This window comes from Salmo salar, chromosome 18, assembly GCF_965601325.2.
Source record: "Salmo salar chromosome 18, fSalSal1, whole genome shotgun sequence".
Classification (NCBI taxonomy): Eukaryota; Metazoa; Chordata; class Actinopteri; order Salmoniformes; family Salmonidae; genus Salmo; species Salmo salar.
The window spans coordinates 92,970,055-92,987,856 of record NC_138308.1 but is presented as its reverse complement, the minus strand read 5'-3'; the positions used below and the strand labels follow the sequence as shown (position 1 = coordinate 92,987,856).

Genomic DNA, 17,802 nt, shown 5'->3' with positions numbered 1-17,802 from the left:
GAAATCATTACAGGCAATCTATACTTCCATATTTCCAAGTCCTATTCTTGAAGATCAAGGGATATAACATTTATTGGAATCACTGGAATTCTGATAGACTTTGGTTTTTAATGTAAAGATATAATTTAATCGTATTATTATATGTAGTAGAAAGCAATGGGTTAGAAGAAGCCTATATAACCAACCCATAAAGTAAAATTGAACATCTATATATGGCCAGCAATGTGAACTTTAACATTGATTGATCTTGCAATAAATGTCATTCAATTGGTAACATACTCATTTTTTTATTATTCTAATGCCTCTTAAGGGGGAAGTAATCTAAAAGTAACTAAATGTAATCAGATTACATTACTGAGTTTGGGTAATCCAAAAATTACACTACTGATTACAATTTTGGACAGGTAACTAGTAACTGTAATGGATTACATTTAGAAAGTAAACTACCCAACCCTGAGCATACAGTATGGATAATATCCACAAAGAGAGAAAAACAGACAATAGAAATAACGTCTGCAAGGCAGAATGTGGACAACACTCTTAGGAAAGGAAAGCAACTCCAGACCATTCATACTGTGGCTCTCAGATAAATAGATATACTGTACCATGGACTTAATGTTGTAAAACAATGTATGTAAATTAAGTTTGATTTGATTTTAATGACGAGGTAATGATCAAACAGTACAGAGTATTGTAGGAAATTCACAGGTCTGCTGTTCAAAGTCTGGTTAATTTTTCCCTTCAATAGAAACAGCAATATCTAGTCATTTTATTTACGTCAGGCTGACGTAACTGATACATGAAATGTAAAACTATTCCAGAAAAGGTATCCTTGCATTTGTCCAAGAGTATTTCCAAGAGTATTTCTCGTAAATTCTGACCTAATGCTTCTCATTCATCATGTTGATTTAATCTTGTATAGAATAATGATAAACTGTTGACTCCCGAGGAAGAATTGATTCTCCCAGATCATCCTATACTGATGATAACCACCGTTTGTCTACATGTAGTCGTCGTTTTCCTTTACTAGTGGTCTGTAGGCTGCCTTGCACAGTAAACTCCCATCCAGCTGGCGGCCCTGTTGTGTTTCTGGGTTCATCACCAACTCGAACAAAGAACGTCCTAAGATTCCTTGACTTGAACACGGAAGTAGGATTGGTAACGAGTTATTTTTTCCCTTGTGTGGAGTAAAGAAAATACATACTGACTAAACAAAATAGGCTACCCAGCTCTAATTTGACATAAAATGTCTAAACAACAGTCGTTTCATGTGTTTTTAAATGAGCGCTTAACTTCGGCTGCTGTGGATATTTTCGGGGAAGTTGAGAAAACGGTAGTAGAATACCAGGAGGAGAATGATCGGCTACGGAGACTGCTGCGGAGGACACCAGAGATACAACTATGTAGAATAGGTTCGTATGTTGATACTGATAGCTAGCTATAGTTCCACTTTATTGATAAACTGTTAACTGATCACCACTTCATACATGTTGAAGAAGTTGTTTTTAAACTTACCGTGCATGGATAAAAACATTGTCATAATTTATAATTAAAAAAATTGATACACTTTAGAAGTAAATAGCTAATCTTCAATTACTGAGAAGTAGTTCTAGATTCTAGTTTTTAATTATTGAATTGGAATTATAGTTAACCTAGTCTTGAATTTACTGGCTTAAAAATTCAAATTGATCCCAACCCTGATGTCTAAAGCCTGTATAGAGTCCCACAGTGGAGGTGTAATAATACCCATAAAACCTAGCGCTCAAACGGGGAAATGGTTCCAATCCTTTTCCCACCATTCATTTTTCCCATAGGGGATTTTAGAACACTTAAAATAAGGACTGTGTTTCATGTAGGCTTACCCTGGCGTGACGTTTTGATAACCATGTAAATCTCTCTCAGACAAGGTGACTTTTAGCAATGTATTCGTCAGTGGCGGTCGGTGCTGTTTAAGATGGAGGACGATCTTTTTTTTTTATGACCACAGCCTTATTTCTATTAAAGAATATTGGATAACTGTCATTCATATTCCATTCACCCAGCTCAATGTATCATTGATAGGTTTAGGCTACTACATGATACTCACATTTTCCCTATAGCCATCATGAGGTTGCTACAACCTAGCCTATGAATTAAAGTTTACAACATAGATGCACAGGTTGAGAAACATTTTAGTTGACTGACAGTGACACATGTAATACCGCCATGCAGACTCTTGCCTGCATCTAACTGATCTAGGGTGTAATCAATAATCCAACAGTTGCAAAGAAGAGTTTCTATTGGACAGATTCAGATATGTTTATCCCTGTTTTTATTAGCTGACATCATTGTCAACATAGCTACTAGAACTAACACGTTAGTAAACTCTCTACAATCATGCAGTACAGTGTAGTCAGCAAGCAGTTTAGCAGTTACACCGGTGGGCCCCAGTGGCAATACATATACAATATATTAATTAAACCAAAAGCTTTCTTTGACTTGGAAGAGTTCCAGTGTTGGATAGCCATAGACAGCTAGCTAACATAGCATCCATTTTTGTTTGAGTAGGCTAAACTAGCTAGCTAAGAAAGTGGAAGTGAAAAAATATGAACTATAGCTATTTCTCTCACTATTGTTCAAAAGTGTTAAACTATCGTCTTTCTCTCTTTGAGTCAACTACTCACCACATGTTATGCAGGGATAGCTAGCTAGCTAGCTCTAGCTTATGCTTTTAGTACTAGTTTAATTCTCTGATCCTATGATTGTGAGGACAACATGTCTGTTCATGCTGCAAGAGCTCTGATAGGTTGGAGGACGTCATCCGGAAGTTGTCATAATTACTGTGTAAGTCTATGGAAGAGGGTGAGAACCATAAGCCTCCTAGGTTTTGTATTGAAGTCAATGTACCCAGAGGAGGACGGAAACTAGCTGTCCTCTGGCTACACTATGGTGCTACCCTACAGAGTGCTGCTGAGGCTACTGTAGACCTTATGATAGCCACATTAGGAGCCAATTGGCATTTCATTTTTGGGGGGTAAATATAGGCGAATATATTGATAAAGTCACCTTGTCCTAGAGAGATTTACACGGTTATCAAAACGTCACGCCAGGGTTAGCCTCCTTATTTTAAGTCATTGTAAAATCCACCATGGGAAATGGTGGAAAAACGATTAGACCCATTTCCTTGTTTGACCGTTAGGTTTTATGTTTGTTATGACTCATACTGTGGTAATTTGGTATTTGGTATTTTATTAGGATCCCCATTAGCTGTTGCAAAAGCATCAGCTACTCTTCCTGGGGTCCACATGAAACATGACATCATCCAGAACATTAATAGACAAGAACAGCTCAAGGACATTTTTAAAGGCACACGTAGCCTACATATCAATACATACATTCAAAATATCGAAGTCAAGTAGAGGAGAGGCTTTGTCAGGTGTTGCTTTCTGTTTTTTTAAAACAGGTTTGCTTTTCATTTGAGCAATTTGAGATTGAACAGAGTTCCATGCAACAATGGCTCTTTATAATACTGTACGCTTTCTTGAATTTGTTCTGGATTTGGGGACTGTGGTAAGATCTGCTCCTCCTCTCCGTCCCTCCAGAATCCCTGCAGTTCTCTGTCTCTGAAGAGGAGGTTCCCCCTGAGCAGCAGCACTGTGAGCAGGAGTGGAGTCCCAGTCTGGGGCAGAAGGACCCAGAGACCATACAGATTAAAGAGGAACAGGAGGAAGTCAGGACCAGTCAGGAGGAAGAGCAGCTTCAAGGGGTGGAGCCTGATATCATAGAGTTCATATTTACTCCTCCTTGTGTGAAAAGGGAATGTGATCAGGAGGACCCACATCAAGAAGCCATACTAGCTGAACACCCAACTCTCAGTCCACTGAAAACGTCTAAACTACAGTCGTTTCGAGAGTTTTTAAATGAGCGTTTAACGGCGTTTGCTGCTGTAGAGATTTCCGGGGCATTTGTGAAAACTGTAGTGAAATACCAGGAAGAGAATGATCGGCTACGGAGACTGCTGCGGATCACACCTGAGATACAACTATGTAGAATAGGTTAGTATTTAGATATATTGATAGCTTTATAGAGTTCTACTCAGTTATGTTTTTAATAACTTTTTATTGTACATGGATAAAAACGTGTCTGTGTCACGAAAACCAGGAAGTTATTTGAATGTATGAAAATAAGTTCTAGAATTTACTGACTTTAGAAACAGAAAAAAAAGAAACAGATTCACGTCTTACATTTTGGCTTTCGGTCGTTCAACCTTCATCAGAGCAAATCTCCCCAAACAGTGGGACAGATGAGGCCACTAACATGCTGACCAGACTGAGCATCGCAAAATAAATTTAGAAATCCATGTTATTCAATTATTACGCCAACGAGCATCTGCGATGCCAAGGGCTAAAATAGAAGTCCTTTCTATTTCTGACGCAGACGCGCTGTAAGTCCTGCCTCTCCCATCTCCTCATTGGTTTATAGAAGCAGGTACCCACGTGCCATCTCCTCATTGGTTTATAGAAGCAGGTACCCACGTGCCATCTCCTCATTGGTTTATAGAAGCAGGTACACATGTGCCATCTCCTCATTGGTTATACCCACGTGGGTGATTGAAAGACGAACTGTGTTGCTGGTTGTCGTGGTAATATTATGGTTTAGATGCCAATCACCATATAAGTTCAAAGATGAAAAAGCCTGGAAGGAGGAGAGATGACTAGAAACGATTCTGTTGATCGTTTTATGTGTGGATTAATTGTCGGAGTAGAGGACCTTGTGCATTTCAGGTAAAATAACAACTCAATGTTTATATCCCAGGACAAATTAGCTAGCAACAGCATGCTAGCTAAATAGGACAAATTAGCTAGCAAGTGCAAGCTAACTAGCTAAATAGGACAAATTAGCTAGCAAGTGCAAGCTAACTAGCTAAATTGCCCTTCATGTTTAATGCTTTTCGACCTGTCCCCAAATTAATGTAATTGGTTCAGAGTTTGTTTTGATATTTTAACCTGCGTGTCATGATCGCGTTTGGTGTGGGGGGACAAAATAAATTAATGCACGATAGCGCACAATGGCGCACGCGCACAGCCGGTTTGGGTTCCGTGTAAGGCTGCGTTTATATATATATATGCAGACCAATTTTGATTTCCCCCCCCCCCCCAAATTGGTCTTTTGACCAATCACATCAGATCTTTTCACATCAGATCTGCAACAAAAAGAGACAAGGTAAACACACACATAACACTACAGTGCTTTCAGGAAGTATTCAGACCGCTTGACTTTCCACATTTTGTTATGTTACAGCCTTATTCTAAAATTGATTAAATTGTTTTTTTACCCTCAATCTACACACAATACCCTATAATGACGAAGCAAAAACAGGCTTTTTTAAATTTTTTGCAAATGTACAAATGTTTTCAACTGAAATATCACATTTACATAAGTATTCAGACCCTTTACTCAGTACTTTGTTGAAGCAACTTTGGCAGCGATTACAGCCTCGACTCGAGTCTTCTTGGGTATGATGCTACAAGCTTGGCACATCTGTATTTGGGGAGTTTCTCCCATTCTTCTCTGCAGATCCTCTCAAGCTCTGTCAGGTTGGATGGGGAGCGTCGCTGCACAGCTATTGTCAGATCTCTCCAGAGATGTTAGATCGGGTTCAAGTCCGGACTCTGGCTGGGCCACTCAAGGACATTCAGAGACTTGTCCCAAAGCCACTCCTGCGTTGTCTTGGCTGTGTGCTTAGGGTTGTTGTCCTGTTGGAAGGTGAACCTTCACCCTAGTCTGAGGTCCTGAGCACTCTGGAGCAGGTTTTCATCAAGGATCTCTCTGTACTTCAAATTACATTGTATTGGTCACATACACATTTAGCAGATGTTATTGCGAGTGTATTGAAATGCTTGTGTTCCGAGCTCCAACAGTGCAGTAGTCTCTAAGAATTCACAACAGTACACACATCTAAAAAGTAAAAGAATGGAATTAAGAAATATATAAATGTTATGACGAGCAATGTTGGAGTGGCATTGACTAAAATACAGTACAATAGAATACAGTATATACATATGAGATGAGTAAAGCAGTATGTAGACATTATTAAAGTGACCAGTGATTCCATGTCTCTATATATGTCTCTATATATAGCAGCCTCTAAGGTGCAGGATTGAGTAACCGGGTGGCAGCTGGCCAGTAATGGCTATTTAAGTCTGATGGCTTTGAGATAGAAGCTGTTTTTCAGTCTCTCGGTCCCAGCTTTGATGCACCTGTACTGACCTCGCCTTCTGGATGATAGCGGGGTGAACAGGCAGTGGCTCGGGTGGTTGTTGTCCTTGATCTTTTTGGCCTTCCTGTGACATCGGGTGCTGTTGGTGTCCTGGAGGGCAGGCAGTTTGCTCCAGGTGATGCGTTTGGCAGACCTGGAGATCTGGAGAGCCCTGCAGTTGCGGGCGGTGCAGTTGCCATACCAGGCGGTGATACAGCCTGACAGGATGCTCTCGGTTGTGCATCTGTCAATGTTTCTGAGGGTCTTAGGGGCCAAGCCCCCCATTACGCCTTCTTCACCACACTGTCTGTGTGGGTGGACCATTTCAGATTGTCAGTGGTGTGTACGCCGAGCAACTTGAAGCTTTCCAACTTCTCCACTGTGGTCCCGTCGATGTGGATTGGGGCGTGCTCCCTCTGTTGTTTCCTGAAGTCCACGATCAAATCCTTAGTTTTCTTGACGTTGAGGGAGAGGTTATTTTCCTGGCACCACTCCACCAGGGCCCTCACCGCCTCCCTGTAGGCTGTCTCGTCATCGTTGGTAATCAGACCTACTACTGTTGTGTCGTCTGGGAACTTGATGATTGAGTTGGAGGCGTAAAGTATATATCCAGAAGGGTTGTCTCCTCCTCTTGGTGACACTTCCACCTGGAATTGAAGAGAAGACACACTGTTAGAGCACTGGACAAAGTGACAAGCAACAAGGTTATTTTCATCCTTGCTTCAGCTCTGTTTCAAGCATCTGGATGTCTGGCCCATGTACATGTTGTCACTAACACAGCGTAGGATGTAAATCACATGTCATGTGACCACGTCTTTAACACAACCTTTTTTCCAGACCTAGGGTGTCGGAACTCTGAGGTTTTACCAGGGACCTCACGAAACGATAAATCCTCATTCAGTCCTATTTGTGCAAAATAAATAAACACACACCCACACCTCTATTATATTGTTTAGGAATGTCTGTCCACTAGCTGTTTGAATATCTAATTTATATATAATCATTTTGATTGAAAATGTATTAATTTAGTTATTTTGTTATAATTAAAACAGCCTGTGGTTATTTGCTATTGGATTGGCAGAATGACAACTACTAACACATCAGCCTACAGCTGGCCTGAACATCACTTTTTTGAATGCACTTTAATTATCCAATGTCACACTTACCGATGGCGAGGTGAAGCCTGTGCCCAAAGCACTGCAGGCGGGTCCAGTTGTTCAAGCGCAATGCTTTTATCATGTTGATCCCGCTGTCAGTTGTCACGCACACCTGTCGGTCTTCACTCATCTTCCACGATGCCAGAGTGTCTTTGAGACCCTGGGCTATTACTTCACCCGTATGATCATCTTCCACCATGCCAGAGAGTCTTTGAGACCCTGGGCTATTACTTCACCCGTATGATCATCTTCCACGATGCCAGAGTGTCTTTGAGACCCTGGGCTATTACTTCACCCGTATGATCATCTTCCACCATGCCAGAGAGTCTTTGAGACCCTGGGCTATTACTTCACCCGTATGATCATCTTCCACCATGCCAGAGAGTCTTTGAGACCCTGGGCTATTACTTCACCTGTATGATCATCTTCCACCATGCCAGAGAGTCTTTGAGACCCTGGGCTATTACTTCACCCGTATGATCATCTTCCACCATGCCAGAGAGTCTTTGAGACCCTGGGCTATTACTTCACCCGTATGATCATCTTCCACCATGCCAGAGAGTCTTTGAGACCCTGGGCTATTACTTCACCTGTATGATCATCTTCCACCATGCCAGAGAGTCTTTGAGACCCTGGGCTATTACTTCACCTGTATGATCATCTTCCACCATGCCAGAGAGTCTTTGAGACCCTGGGCTATTACTTCACCCGTATGATCATCTTCCACCATGCCAGAGAGTCTTTGAGACCCTGGGCTATTACTTCACCCGTATGATCATCTTCCACCATGCCAGAGAGTCTTTGAGACCCTGGGCTATTACTTCACCTGTATGATCATCTTCCACCATGCCAGAGAGTCTTTGAGACCCTGGGCTATTACTTCACCCGTATGATCATCTTCCACCATGCCAGAGAGTCTTTGAGACCCTGGGCTATTACTTCACCCGTATGATCATCGGGGAGGTAAGACATCTGGAGGCAGACATTTTGCAATTTCCAGTCTTCATTTATATAGTGGACTGTCAAACTTAGGTACGGCTCTGACATTCTGCTCGACCATAAATCGGCTGTGGTGGAAAAATAACAAACACTAGCCAGCTTCTCTGCTCTTTCGCGGGTAGCAGTGTACAATCGCGGCAGGGCTTCTTTCGTGAAATGCTTGGCAGCTGATATTTGTGGTCAACTGTACCTAGCAGCTTTTTAAAGCCTGGCTTTTCTGCTGTAAAGATTGGAACCATACCTTTCACTATGTAATAGGTCACTGCATCCGCGATCTCCTTCCACCTCAAACTTTTCTTGTCATAAGAGGTAACGTTTGAAAAGGATGCGGCTATGGTAGTTTGTCTTTTAGCAGACGTTTTGGGAATCGGGCGACGAAGTCTCACGCATTCCTCCCATTCCACTGCGTGTTTCAGTTGAAGGGGTTGGTTGTGCTGCTGCTTTTCGTAGCAATTGTCTTTCAATACATTTTGCACAGAACAGTCGTTTGCTGAACATCAGACCTCTTAACTTACGACACCAATCGCATAGGGGGCAGTATTGTCACTTTCGGATGAAATACGTGCCCATATTAAACTGTCTCCTACTCAAACTCAGAAGCTAGGATATGCATATTATTAGTAGATTTGGATAGAAAAACACTCTGAAGTTTCTAAAACTGTTTGAATGATGTCTGTGAGTATAACAGAACTCATATGGCAGGCAAAAACCTGAGAAAAGTCCTACCAGGAAGTGGAAATCTGATGTGTGGAATCTTTCCAAGTCATTGCCTATCGAACACACAGTGACCTAAGGATTCATTTTGCACTTCCTAAGGCTTCCACTAGATGTCAACAGTCTTTAGAAAGTTGTTTTAGGCTTCTATGATGAACAGAGAGCGAACAAGAAGGCTGGGAAGTTGGTGACCCAGGGAAGGACATCAGTTCATTGGCGCGCATTCACATGAGAGGTAGCTGTGTTCCAAAACGTTTTTCAAGACATTGGAATCATCCGGTTGGAATATTATTGAAGTTCTAAGTGAAAAAGGCCCTAAAGATTGATGCTTTACAACGTTTGACATGTTTGAACGGACGTAAATATAACTTTTTTTACTTTTCGTCGTGACATTTTCCGCGCGCTTCCTAGATTTGGAGTAGCTAACTGAACGCCCTACAACAAGGAGCTATTTGGACATAAATTATGGAGTTTATCGAACAAAACAACATTTATTGTGGACCTGGGATTCCTGGAAATGCCTTCTGATGAAGATCATCAAAGGTAAGTGAATATTTCTAATGCTATTTATGATTTTAGATGACTCCAAAATGGCGGGTATCTGTATTGCCTGGTGTATGTTTCTGAGCGCCGTACTCAGATTATTGCAAAGTGTGCTTTCCCCGTGAAGCTTTTTTGAAATCTGTCACAGCATTTGCATAAAGGAGATGTTCATCTATAATTCTTTGAATGACAGTTTAATATTTTATCAACGTTTATGACGAGTATTATTGTAAATTGTTGTGCTGATTCACCGGCAGTATTGGAGGCAAAATATTTTCTGAACGTCACGCGCCAATGTAAAATGCTGTTTTTGGATATAAATATCAACTTGATCGAACAAAAAATGCATGTATTGTGTAACATGAAGTCCTAGGAGATCTGATGAGATCTGATGAAGATCGTCAAAGCTTAGTGCTTCATTTAGCTGTGTTTTGGGTTTTTGTGATGCATCTAGTTGCTTGGAAAATGGCTGTGTGGTTATTTGTGTCTATGTACTCTCCTAACATAATCTAATGTTTTGCTTTCGCTGTAAAGCCTTTTTGAAATCGGACAACGTGGTTCGATTCAGGAGAAGTGTATCTATAAAATGGTGTAAAATAGTCGTATGTTTGAGAAATTGAAATTATTAGATTTGTGGTTTTGAATTTGGCGCTCTGATTTTTCACTGGCTATTGTCAAACTCAGGCTCGCTGACGGGATTGGTGTCGTATGACGTTAAACCCGAACCCCTTCCATATTACTGAAAAAACATTGCTGCCCTTTTGGGGGGATGATTTCATTCTCATGAGAGGCTGAGCTGGCTTCCTCACTGTCCATGTTGGTGGAACTCTTACCACCGCTACATTTCTCCGGCTGGGTTACAATTTGTTAAAGGCTGTCTAGGGTTGTGATTGGTGGATAACCTCTGTGCACGTCTTGTCACGCAATTGGGACAGAGAAGAAGATACAGTGAGATGCTGCATTTGTAAAATGTTACAATATTATAACAGAACCTCGATTCTTGCGATACAGGCATTTTACATATCACGCTAAAATATATAGAAAAAAATCAATATAGCCCAGCCCTAGTATCAAGGCTGTATAGCTAGGTAACCTCTATCAAGGCTGTATAGCTATCAAGGCTGTATAGCTGGGTAACCTCTATCAAGGCTGTATAGCTGGGTAACCTCTATATCCAGGCTGTATAGCTATCAAGGCTGTATAGCTAGGTAACCTCTATCAAGGCTGTATAGCTATCAAGGCTGTATAGCTGGGTAACCTCTGTATCAAGGCTGTATAGCTGGGTAACCTCTGTATCAAGGCTGTATAGCTAGGTAACTTCTGCTCCTTGTCATCTTCCCTCCAGACTCCCTGCAGCTCTCTGTCTCTGAAGAGGAGGTTCCCCCTGAGCAGCAGCATTGTGAGCAGGAGTGGAGCCCCAGTCTGGGGCAGGAGGACCCAGAGACCATACAGATTAAAGAGGAACAGGAGGAAGTCAGGACCAGTCAGGAGGAAGAGCAGCGTCAAGGGGTGGAGCCTGATATCATGAAGTTCATATTCTCTCCTTCCTGTGTGAAGAGTGAATGTGATCAGGAGGACCAAACCCAGACTGTAGAGAACAGAGAGAGAGACTCTAAACCAGTGGATCTCAAACCTTTTGGCACTGTGACCCACATTAAGGGTCTCAACATTCCCTGTGACCCTCCAGATAATCAAAACAATGCCTCCAGCCACAACTCAGCCGTAAGCAGCTACACAGTAGGACTTGATAGCAGTCCACTATTGGAAAAACATTGTTCCAAACCCAGCACCACATCTAGAAAAACTCACAGCTGCCGTGACTGTGGTGAAACATTTGCTAAGAAAGCTGACGTGCAGAGACATGTGACTCTCACCAAGAAGAGACCCAGTGAATGTCGCTTCTGCAAACAACACTACAACTCTACCTGTAAACTGAAGGCCCATGTCCAACTCTGTCACGGTGGGAAACCCTGCACCTGCCCTATTTGTGGAAAGACCTTCAAACACAAAGGAATTCTGTCCAAGCACATGAGGATTCACACAGGAGAGAAAGTATTTAGCTGTGGTGACTGTGGGAAAAGCTTCAATAGGAAGATGAGCCTAACTGAACATAAACTGACTCACACAGGTGAGAAACTATTTAGCTGTGGTGACTGTGGAAAAAGCTTCAATCGGAAGGGGCACCTAAACATGCACAAAGTGACTCACACAGGAGAGAAACCATTTAGCTGTGGTGACTGTGGGAAAAGCTTCAATAGAAAGGGACACCTAACCATGCACAAACTGATTCACACAGGAGAGAAACCATTTAGCTGTGCTGACTGCGGGAAAAGCTTCAATCGGAAGGGGCACCTAACCATGCACAATCTGACTCACACAGGAGAGAAACCATTTAGCTGTGGTGACTGTGGGAAAAGCTTCAATCGGAAGGGGCACCTAACCATGCACAAAGTGACTCACACAGGAGAGAAAGCATTTAGCTGTGGTGACTGTGGGAAAAGCTTCAATCAGAAGGGGGACCTAAGGAGGCACAAACTTATTCACACTGGAGATAAACAACATGGCTGCTCAGTCTGTGGTAAAAGATTCACTCAGAAGACGAATCTGCTGAGGCATGTGGATAAAGTCCACAAAGGAAATAAACAGGACAGAAACTAAAAGAAGAAAGGACATTAGGACAAAGAGATTGTCTGTATCACAACCGGCCGTGATTGGGAGTCCCATAGGGCGGCGCACAATTGGCCCAGCGTTGGCCGGATTTGGCCGGTGTAGGCCGTCATTGTAAGTAAGAATTTGTTCTTAACTGACTTGCCTAGTTAAATAAAGGTCAGGTAAGTGAATAAAAAGGCAGGATGTGGACAAATTTCTTAGGAAGCAACAGTGATATGGCCCTCATCAAATATGCAGACGACATGGCTCTGGTTGCTTGCCTGGAGGTCAAGTCCATCTCCAGCTACTCCCAGTTCATTTACTGCCTCTTGACGTGGTTTGACAACATCTTAGGAGCTCAGTCTGGGTCTCAACTTACTATTTAGACTCAGAATAGTAGAATACACCAGGTCCAATTTAGACATTTGGTTGTGCATCAGCAGTTTGTTTGTCACTGACAGTCACTCGATTTTGCGATGTCAGACAAAGCGAAAACAGGTCTTCAGAAATGTTTGCAAATGTATTAAAAATGTAACAGAAATACCTTCTTTACTTAACTATTCAGGTGCATCCTGTTTCCATTGATAATCCTTGATGTTTCGACAACTTGATTGGAGTCCACCTGTAAATTCAGTTGGTTGGATATGATTTGGAAAGGCACACACCTGTCTCTATAAGGTCCCACAGTTAACAATGCATGTCAGAGCAAAAACCAAGCCATGAGGTCGAAGGAATTCGAGATAGGATTGTGTCAAAGCACTGGTCTGGGGAAGGGTACCAAAAACATTCTGCAGCATTGAAGGTCCCCAAGAACACAATGGCCTCCATCATTCTTAAATGGAAGAAGGTTGGAACCACAAAGACTCTTCCTAGAGCTGGCTGTCCGGCCAAACTGAGCAATCGGGGGGGAGAAGGGCCTTGGTCAGGGAGGTGACCAAGAACCCAATGGTCTGTCTGACAGAGTCTCAGAGTTCCTATGTGGAGATGGGAGAACCTTCCAGAAGGACAACCATCTCTGCAGCACACCACCAATCAGGCCTTTATGGTAGAGTGGCCAGATGGAAGCCACTCCTCAGTAAAAGGCACATGATGGCCTGCTTGGAGTTTGCCAAAAGGCACCTAAAGGACTCTGACCATGAGAAACAAGATTCTCTGGTCTGATGAAACCAAGATTGAACTCTTTGGCCTGAATGTCAAGCGGCACGTCTGGAGGAAACCTGGCACCATCCCTACAGTGAAGCATGGTGGTGGCAGCATCATGCTGTGGGGATGTTTTTCAGCGGCAGGGACCGGGAGACTAGTCAGGATCAAGGGAAAGATGAACGGAGAAAAATACAGAGAGATCCTTGATGAAAACCTGCTCCAGAGCGCTCAGGACCTCAGACTGGGGTAGGAGTTGCTTCGGGGCAAGTCTCTGAATGTCCTTGAGTGGCCCAGCCAGAGTCCGGACTTGAACCCGATCTAACATCTCTAGAGAGACCTGAAAATAGCTGTGCAGCGATGCTACCCACCCAACCTGGCAGAGCTTGAGAGGATCTGCAGAGAAGAATGGGAGAAACTCCCCAAATACAGGTGTGCCAAGCTTGTAGCGTCATACCCAAGAAGACTCGAGGCTGTAATCGCTGACAAAGGTGCTTCAACGAAGTACTGAGTTAAGGGTCTCAGTACTTATGTAGATGTGATATTTCAGTTTATTTGTAATCAATTTGCTACAATTTATATAAATCAGTTTTTGTTTTTTTCATTATGGGGTATTGTGATGTCATTATGGGGTATTGTGATGTCATTGTGGGGTAATGTGTGTAGATTGATGAGGAAAACAAAAAATGTAATTTTAGAATAAGGCTGTAAAGTAACAAATGTGGAGAAGTCTAGGTGTCTGAATATTTTCAGAATGTGCTGTGAATATAGAGGTTGGAGCTGCCATACTACGGCTCCTGTGAAGAAGTTGTTGTGGGGGGGTTAAGTGCCTTGCTCAAGGGCAGGACAGCAGGCATGGCATCTAGGATTTGATACCAGCAACTACTCACTTCTTGTCCAATGGGATTGGAACCCTCCGCTTGCGGTCTTGCCTCCCTTAAAAGCTAGCCTACCTGCTGCCTGTCGATGGAAAGTATTGTAGGTAACTCACAGGTCTCCTGTTCAAAGGCTCTTGATGTTTTAAAAACTGAAATTCCTGATTATTTGTTTTGATGAGAGAATGGTCAGACTGACGTTATTAATACATAAAAATATCTCCTTCCATCTGTCCAAGAGTATTTATTATAGATTGTCCTAATACTGCTAATAAATTGTATTGATTTCATCTTTCAGGAAGTAATGATATACAGTCGACTCCTGCCTGATAAGTGCATGTTGTATAAGTGTAAATTCTGTTTTAAGTGAACTACAGTGTTCTTCCAGCCCCAATTCAACAACATTCTTTCTCTCTTTAACTGCATTCTCTGGTTTAGTGCACGCTGTCACATCAGTCCCAAGCCGTAGCAGCTGTCAAGTCACCTATCTTACAATTAGTTCTGTCTTTTTATTAAATTATCCTATATCACCACCCTGTTACTCATTACAACTATTTCCCCTCATTGTAGTTATCCATTATCACTGGGCTGTACCTTAGTTAAACCCTGTAGAAAAGGTCTTCCTGCTCCCCTCCTCTCTACCCAACTTCCCCTCCCAGATGGAACATTGTCCAGGCTTGATGCAGAAACAGGTGAACAGTTTTGTAACACTGAGCCATTGACTGTGTCGGCATCATTAAAACTGAAGACATATTTATCAAATAACTCTAATTATTATTACGCGATTAAACTGATTAATCGTGTAACGGTAATTAACTAGGAAGTCGGGACACCAAGGAAAATATTCACATTACAAAGTTATAATTTTCCTAATATAACTTTCAGATATCATATCTGATCTATTAGTCTTCGGATTAATGATATATTCTTTACCTCGTCAGTCTCATTCCAAACGTCATAAATTGTTGGTTATCTGCACGAACCCAGTCTTCACTTCATCCATACATCAATTGTCTTAAAATAATTTATTTACTAACTAAGTAATTCACAGAAATGCATAACCAACAGTAGGTATCGTTACAAAGAAATGATAAAGGAATGTTCCCTAGTGGGCTAAACCGGCATGGCGGCTTGTTAGACAAAAGGTTGATAAGAGTTGATAATTATAACAATTGAAATACTAATCCTTTGCACATGAACGCTCACTCATTCGCGAACAATTGCAATCAATATATATATTTACGCTCAGTGTGTCGTCGGGATCTTTGTTGAAAAGTTTGTTCTGTTGGAGAGTTTGTGTTCTCTCTCGGTTAGAATGGATATTGCAAAGTGACATTCATTAATGTCGTTATAGGACAGATGTTTTGTCAGTCTTCGCGTTCAATGATACCGAATTCCTAGCTGCAGACTAGTAATTAATATCAAAGACTTGTTATTATTCTGTCGGTATCAATAGTCTAAGAGTTTAACTACGTGGTATGGTTAAAGTTCAGAACGAGGAATGCATGGTCAAACCTTTGCCCTCTCGATATCGAGGTAAGCTGGTGTCCAACCTTTAGCCACTCGTAATGGAGGTACGCTCGGTCTGGTGATAGAAACCCTGGGTGGGGGTTATATTCGGAATAGCAGAAAAAGGCTGTCTCATGACGCCAGGTCCCGTCTGTTCATGGGGGCGTGCCGATGACTTGGTGAAACTTTAAACAGAAATACAATTCTCTCACATTAACATCTTACAAGCATCCCAACATATTCCAAATAGCTTTATCCTTATTCATTCATTTTATACAACCATTTAGATGTAAGTCTCACAACTGAGGCTATTATATAAACAGCGCCATGGTAATGTGGCCGTATTGTCTCTCATGAGCTTCACAAAATTGTACCAAACGGACCAATTCGTAGCTGGATTCTTCACCGATCTTTTATACCTTCTCCAGAACATAAATGTCGTTCGGTTCTCCAATTCTGTGAGGTGGAAGAATTCCTGGGTTCTTTCTATGAAACCGACTCTCTTTATACTGTGGCCATGAGGCAGGACATTTTCTTAGGAATTTACGACCACTCTCACAGAGCCTGGGTAGGGGGAGGTAGGGGGATAGTGCATAGAAAACCCAAAGAGGGCAACGTCATGACAACTGCCTGCCTGCCCCAGGTGGCTGTTACAAGTGGGCACCAGACTACAGCCATATACAGTGGCAAAAAAAAGTATGTGAACCCTTTGGAAATACCTGGATTTCTACATAAATTGGTCATAAAATTTGATCTTCATCTAGGTCACAACAATAGGCAAAACAGTCTGCTTAAACTAATAACACACAAACAATTATACGTTTTCATGTCTTTATTGAACACACAGTGTAAACATTCACAGTGCAGGGTGGGAAAAGTATGTGAACCCTTGGATTTAATAACTAGTTAACCCTCCTTTGGCAGCAATAACCTCAACCAAACGTTTTCTGTAGTTGCGGATCAGACCTGCACAACGGTCAGGAGAAATTTTGGACCATTCCTCTTTACAAAACTGTTTCAGTTCAGCAATATTCTTGGGATGTCTGGTGTGAACTGCTCTCTTGAGGTCATGCCACAGCATCTCAATCAGGTTGAGGTCAGGACTCTGACTGGGTCACTCCAGAAGGCGCATTTTCTTCTGTTGAAGCCATTCTGTTGTTGATTTACTTCTGTGTTTTAGGTCATTGTCCTTTTGCATCACCCATCTTCTGTTGAGCTTCAATTGGCAGACAGCCTAACATTCTCCTGCAAAATGTCTTGATAAACTTGGGAATTAATTTTTCCGTTGATGATAGCAAGCTGTCCAGGCCCTGAGGCAGCAAAGCAGCCCCAAACTATGATGCTCCCTACACCATACTTTACAGTTGGGATGAGGTTTTGATGTTGGTGTGCTGTGCCTTTTTTTCCCCCACGGTGTTGTGTGTTCCTTCCAAACAACTCAACTATAGTTTCATCTGTTCACAGAATATTTTGCCAGTAGCGCTGTGGAACATCCAGGTGCACTTTTGCAAACTTTTTTGGACAGCAGTGGCTTCTTCCGTGGTGTCCTCCCATGAACACCATTCTTGTTTAGTGTTTTATGTATCGTAGACTCGTCAACAGCGATGTTAGCATGTTCCAGAGATTTCTGTAAGTCTTTAGCCGACACTCTAGGATTCTTCTTAACCTCATTGAGCATTATGCGCTGTGCTCTTGCAGTCATCTTTGCAGGACAGCTACTCCTAGGGAGAGTAGCAACAGTGCTGAACTTTCTCCATTTATAGACAATTTGTCTTACCGTGGACTGATGAACATCAAGGCTTTTAGAGATACTTTTGTAACCCTTTCCAGCTTTATGCAAGTCAACAATTCATAATCTTAGGTCTTCTGAGATCTATTTTGTTCGAGGCATGGTTCACATCAGGCAATGCTTCTTGTGAATAGCAAACTCAAATTTTGTGAGTTTTTTTATAGGGCAAGGCAGCTCTAACCAACATCT

General features: G+C 42.0%; 1 protein-coding gene across 2 annotated transcripts; it reads left to right on the top strand.

Moving 5' to 3' along the window:
- The first annotated feature begins 1,148 nt into the window (after positions 1-1,148).
- On the top strand, positions 1,149-14,542 carry LOC106578126 (uncharacterized). Of its 2 annotated transcripts, XR_014381495.1 has the most exons (4): positions 1,149-1,412; positions 3,582-4,034; positions 10,997-12,432; positions 12,866-14,542. XR_014381495.1 is itself a non-coding variant. In XM_014156741.3 (3 exons), exons 1-3 carry the CDS (start codon positions 1,247-1,249, stop codon positions 12,307-12,309), a joined length of 1,932 nt encoding a protein of 643 aa, XP_014012216.3. In that variant the 5' UTR covers positions 1,149-1,246; the 3' UTR covers positions 12,310-14,542. The 2 variants fall into 2 exon arrangements, 1 of the variants encoding a protein (XP_014012216.3); XM_014156741.3 differs by having other exon boundaries at positions 10,997-14,542.
- Positions 14,543-17,802: the final 3,260 nt, after the last annotated feature.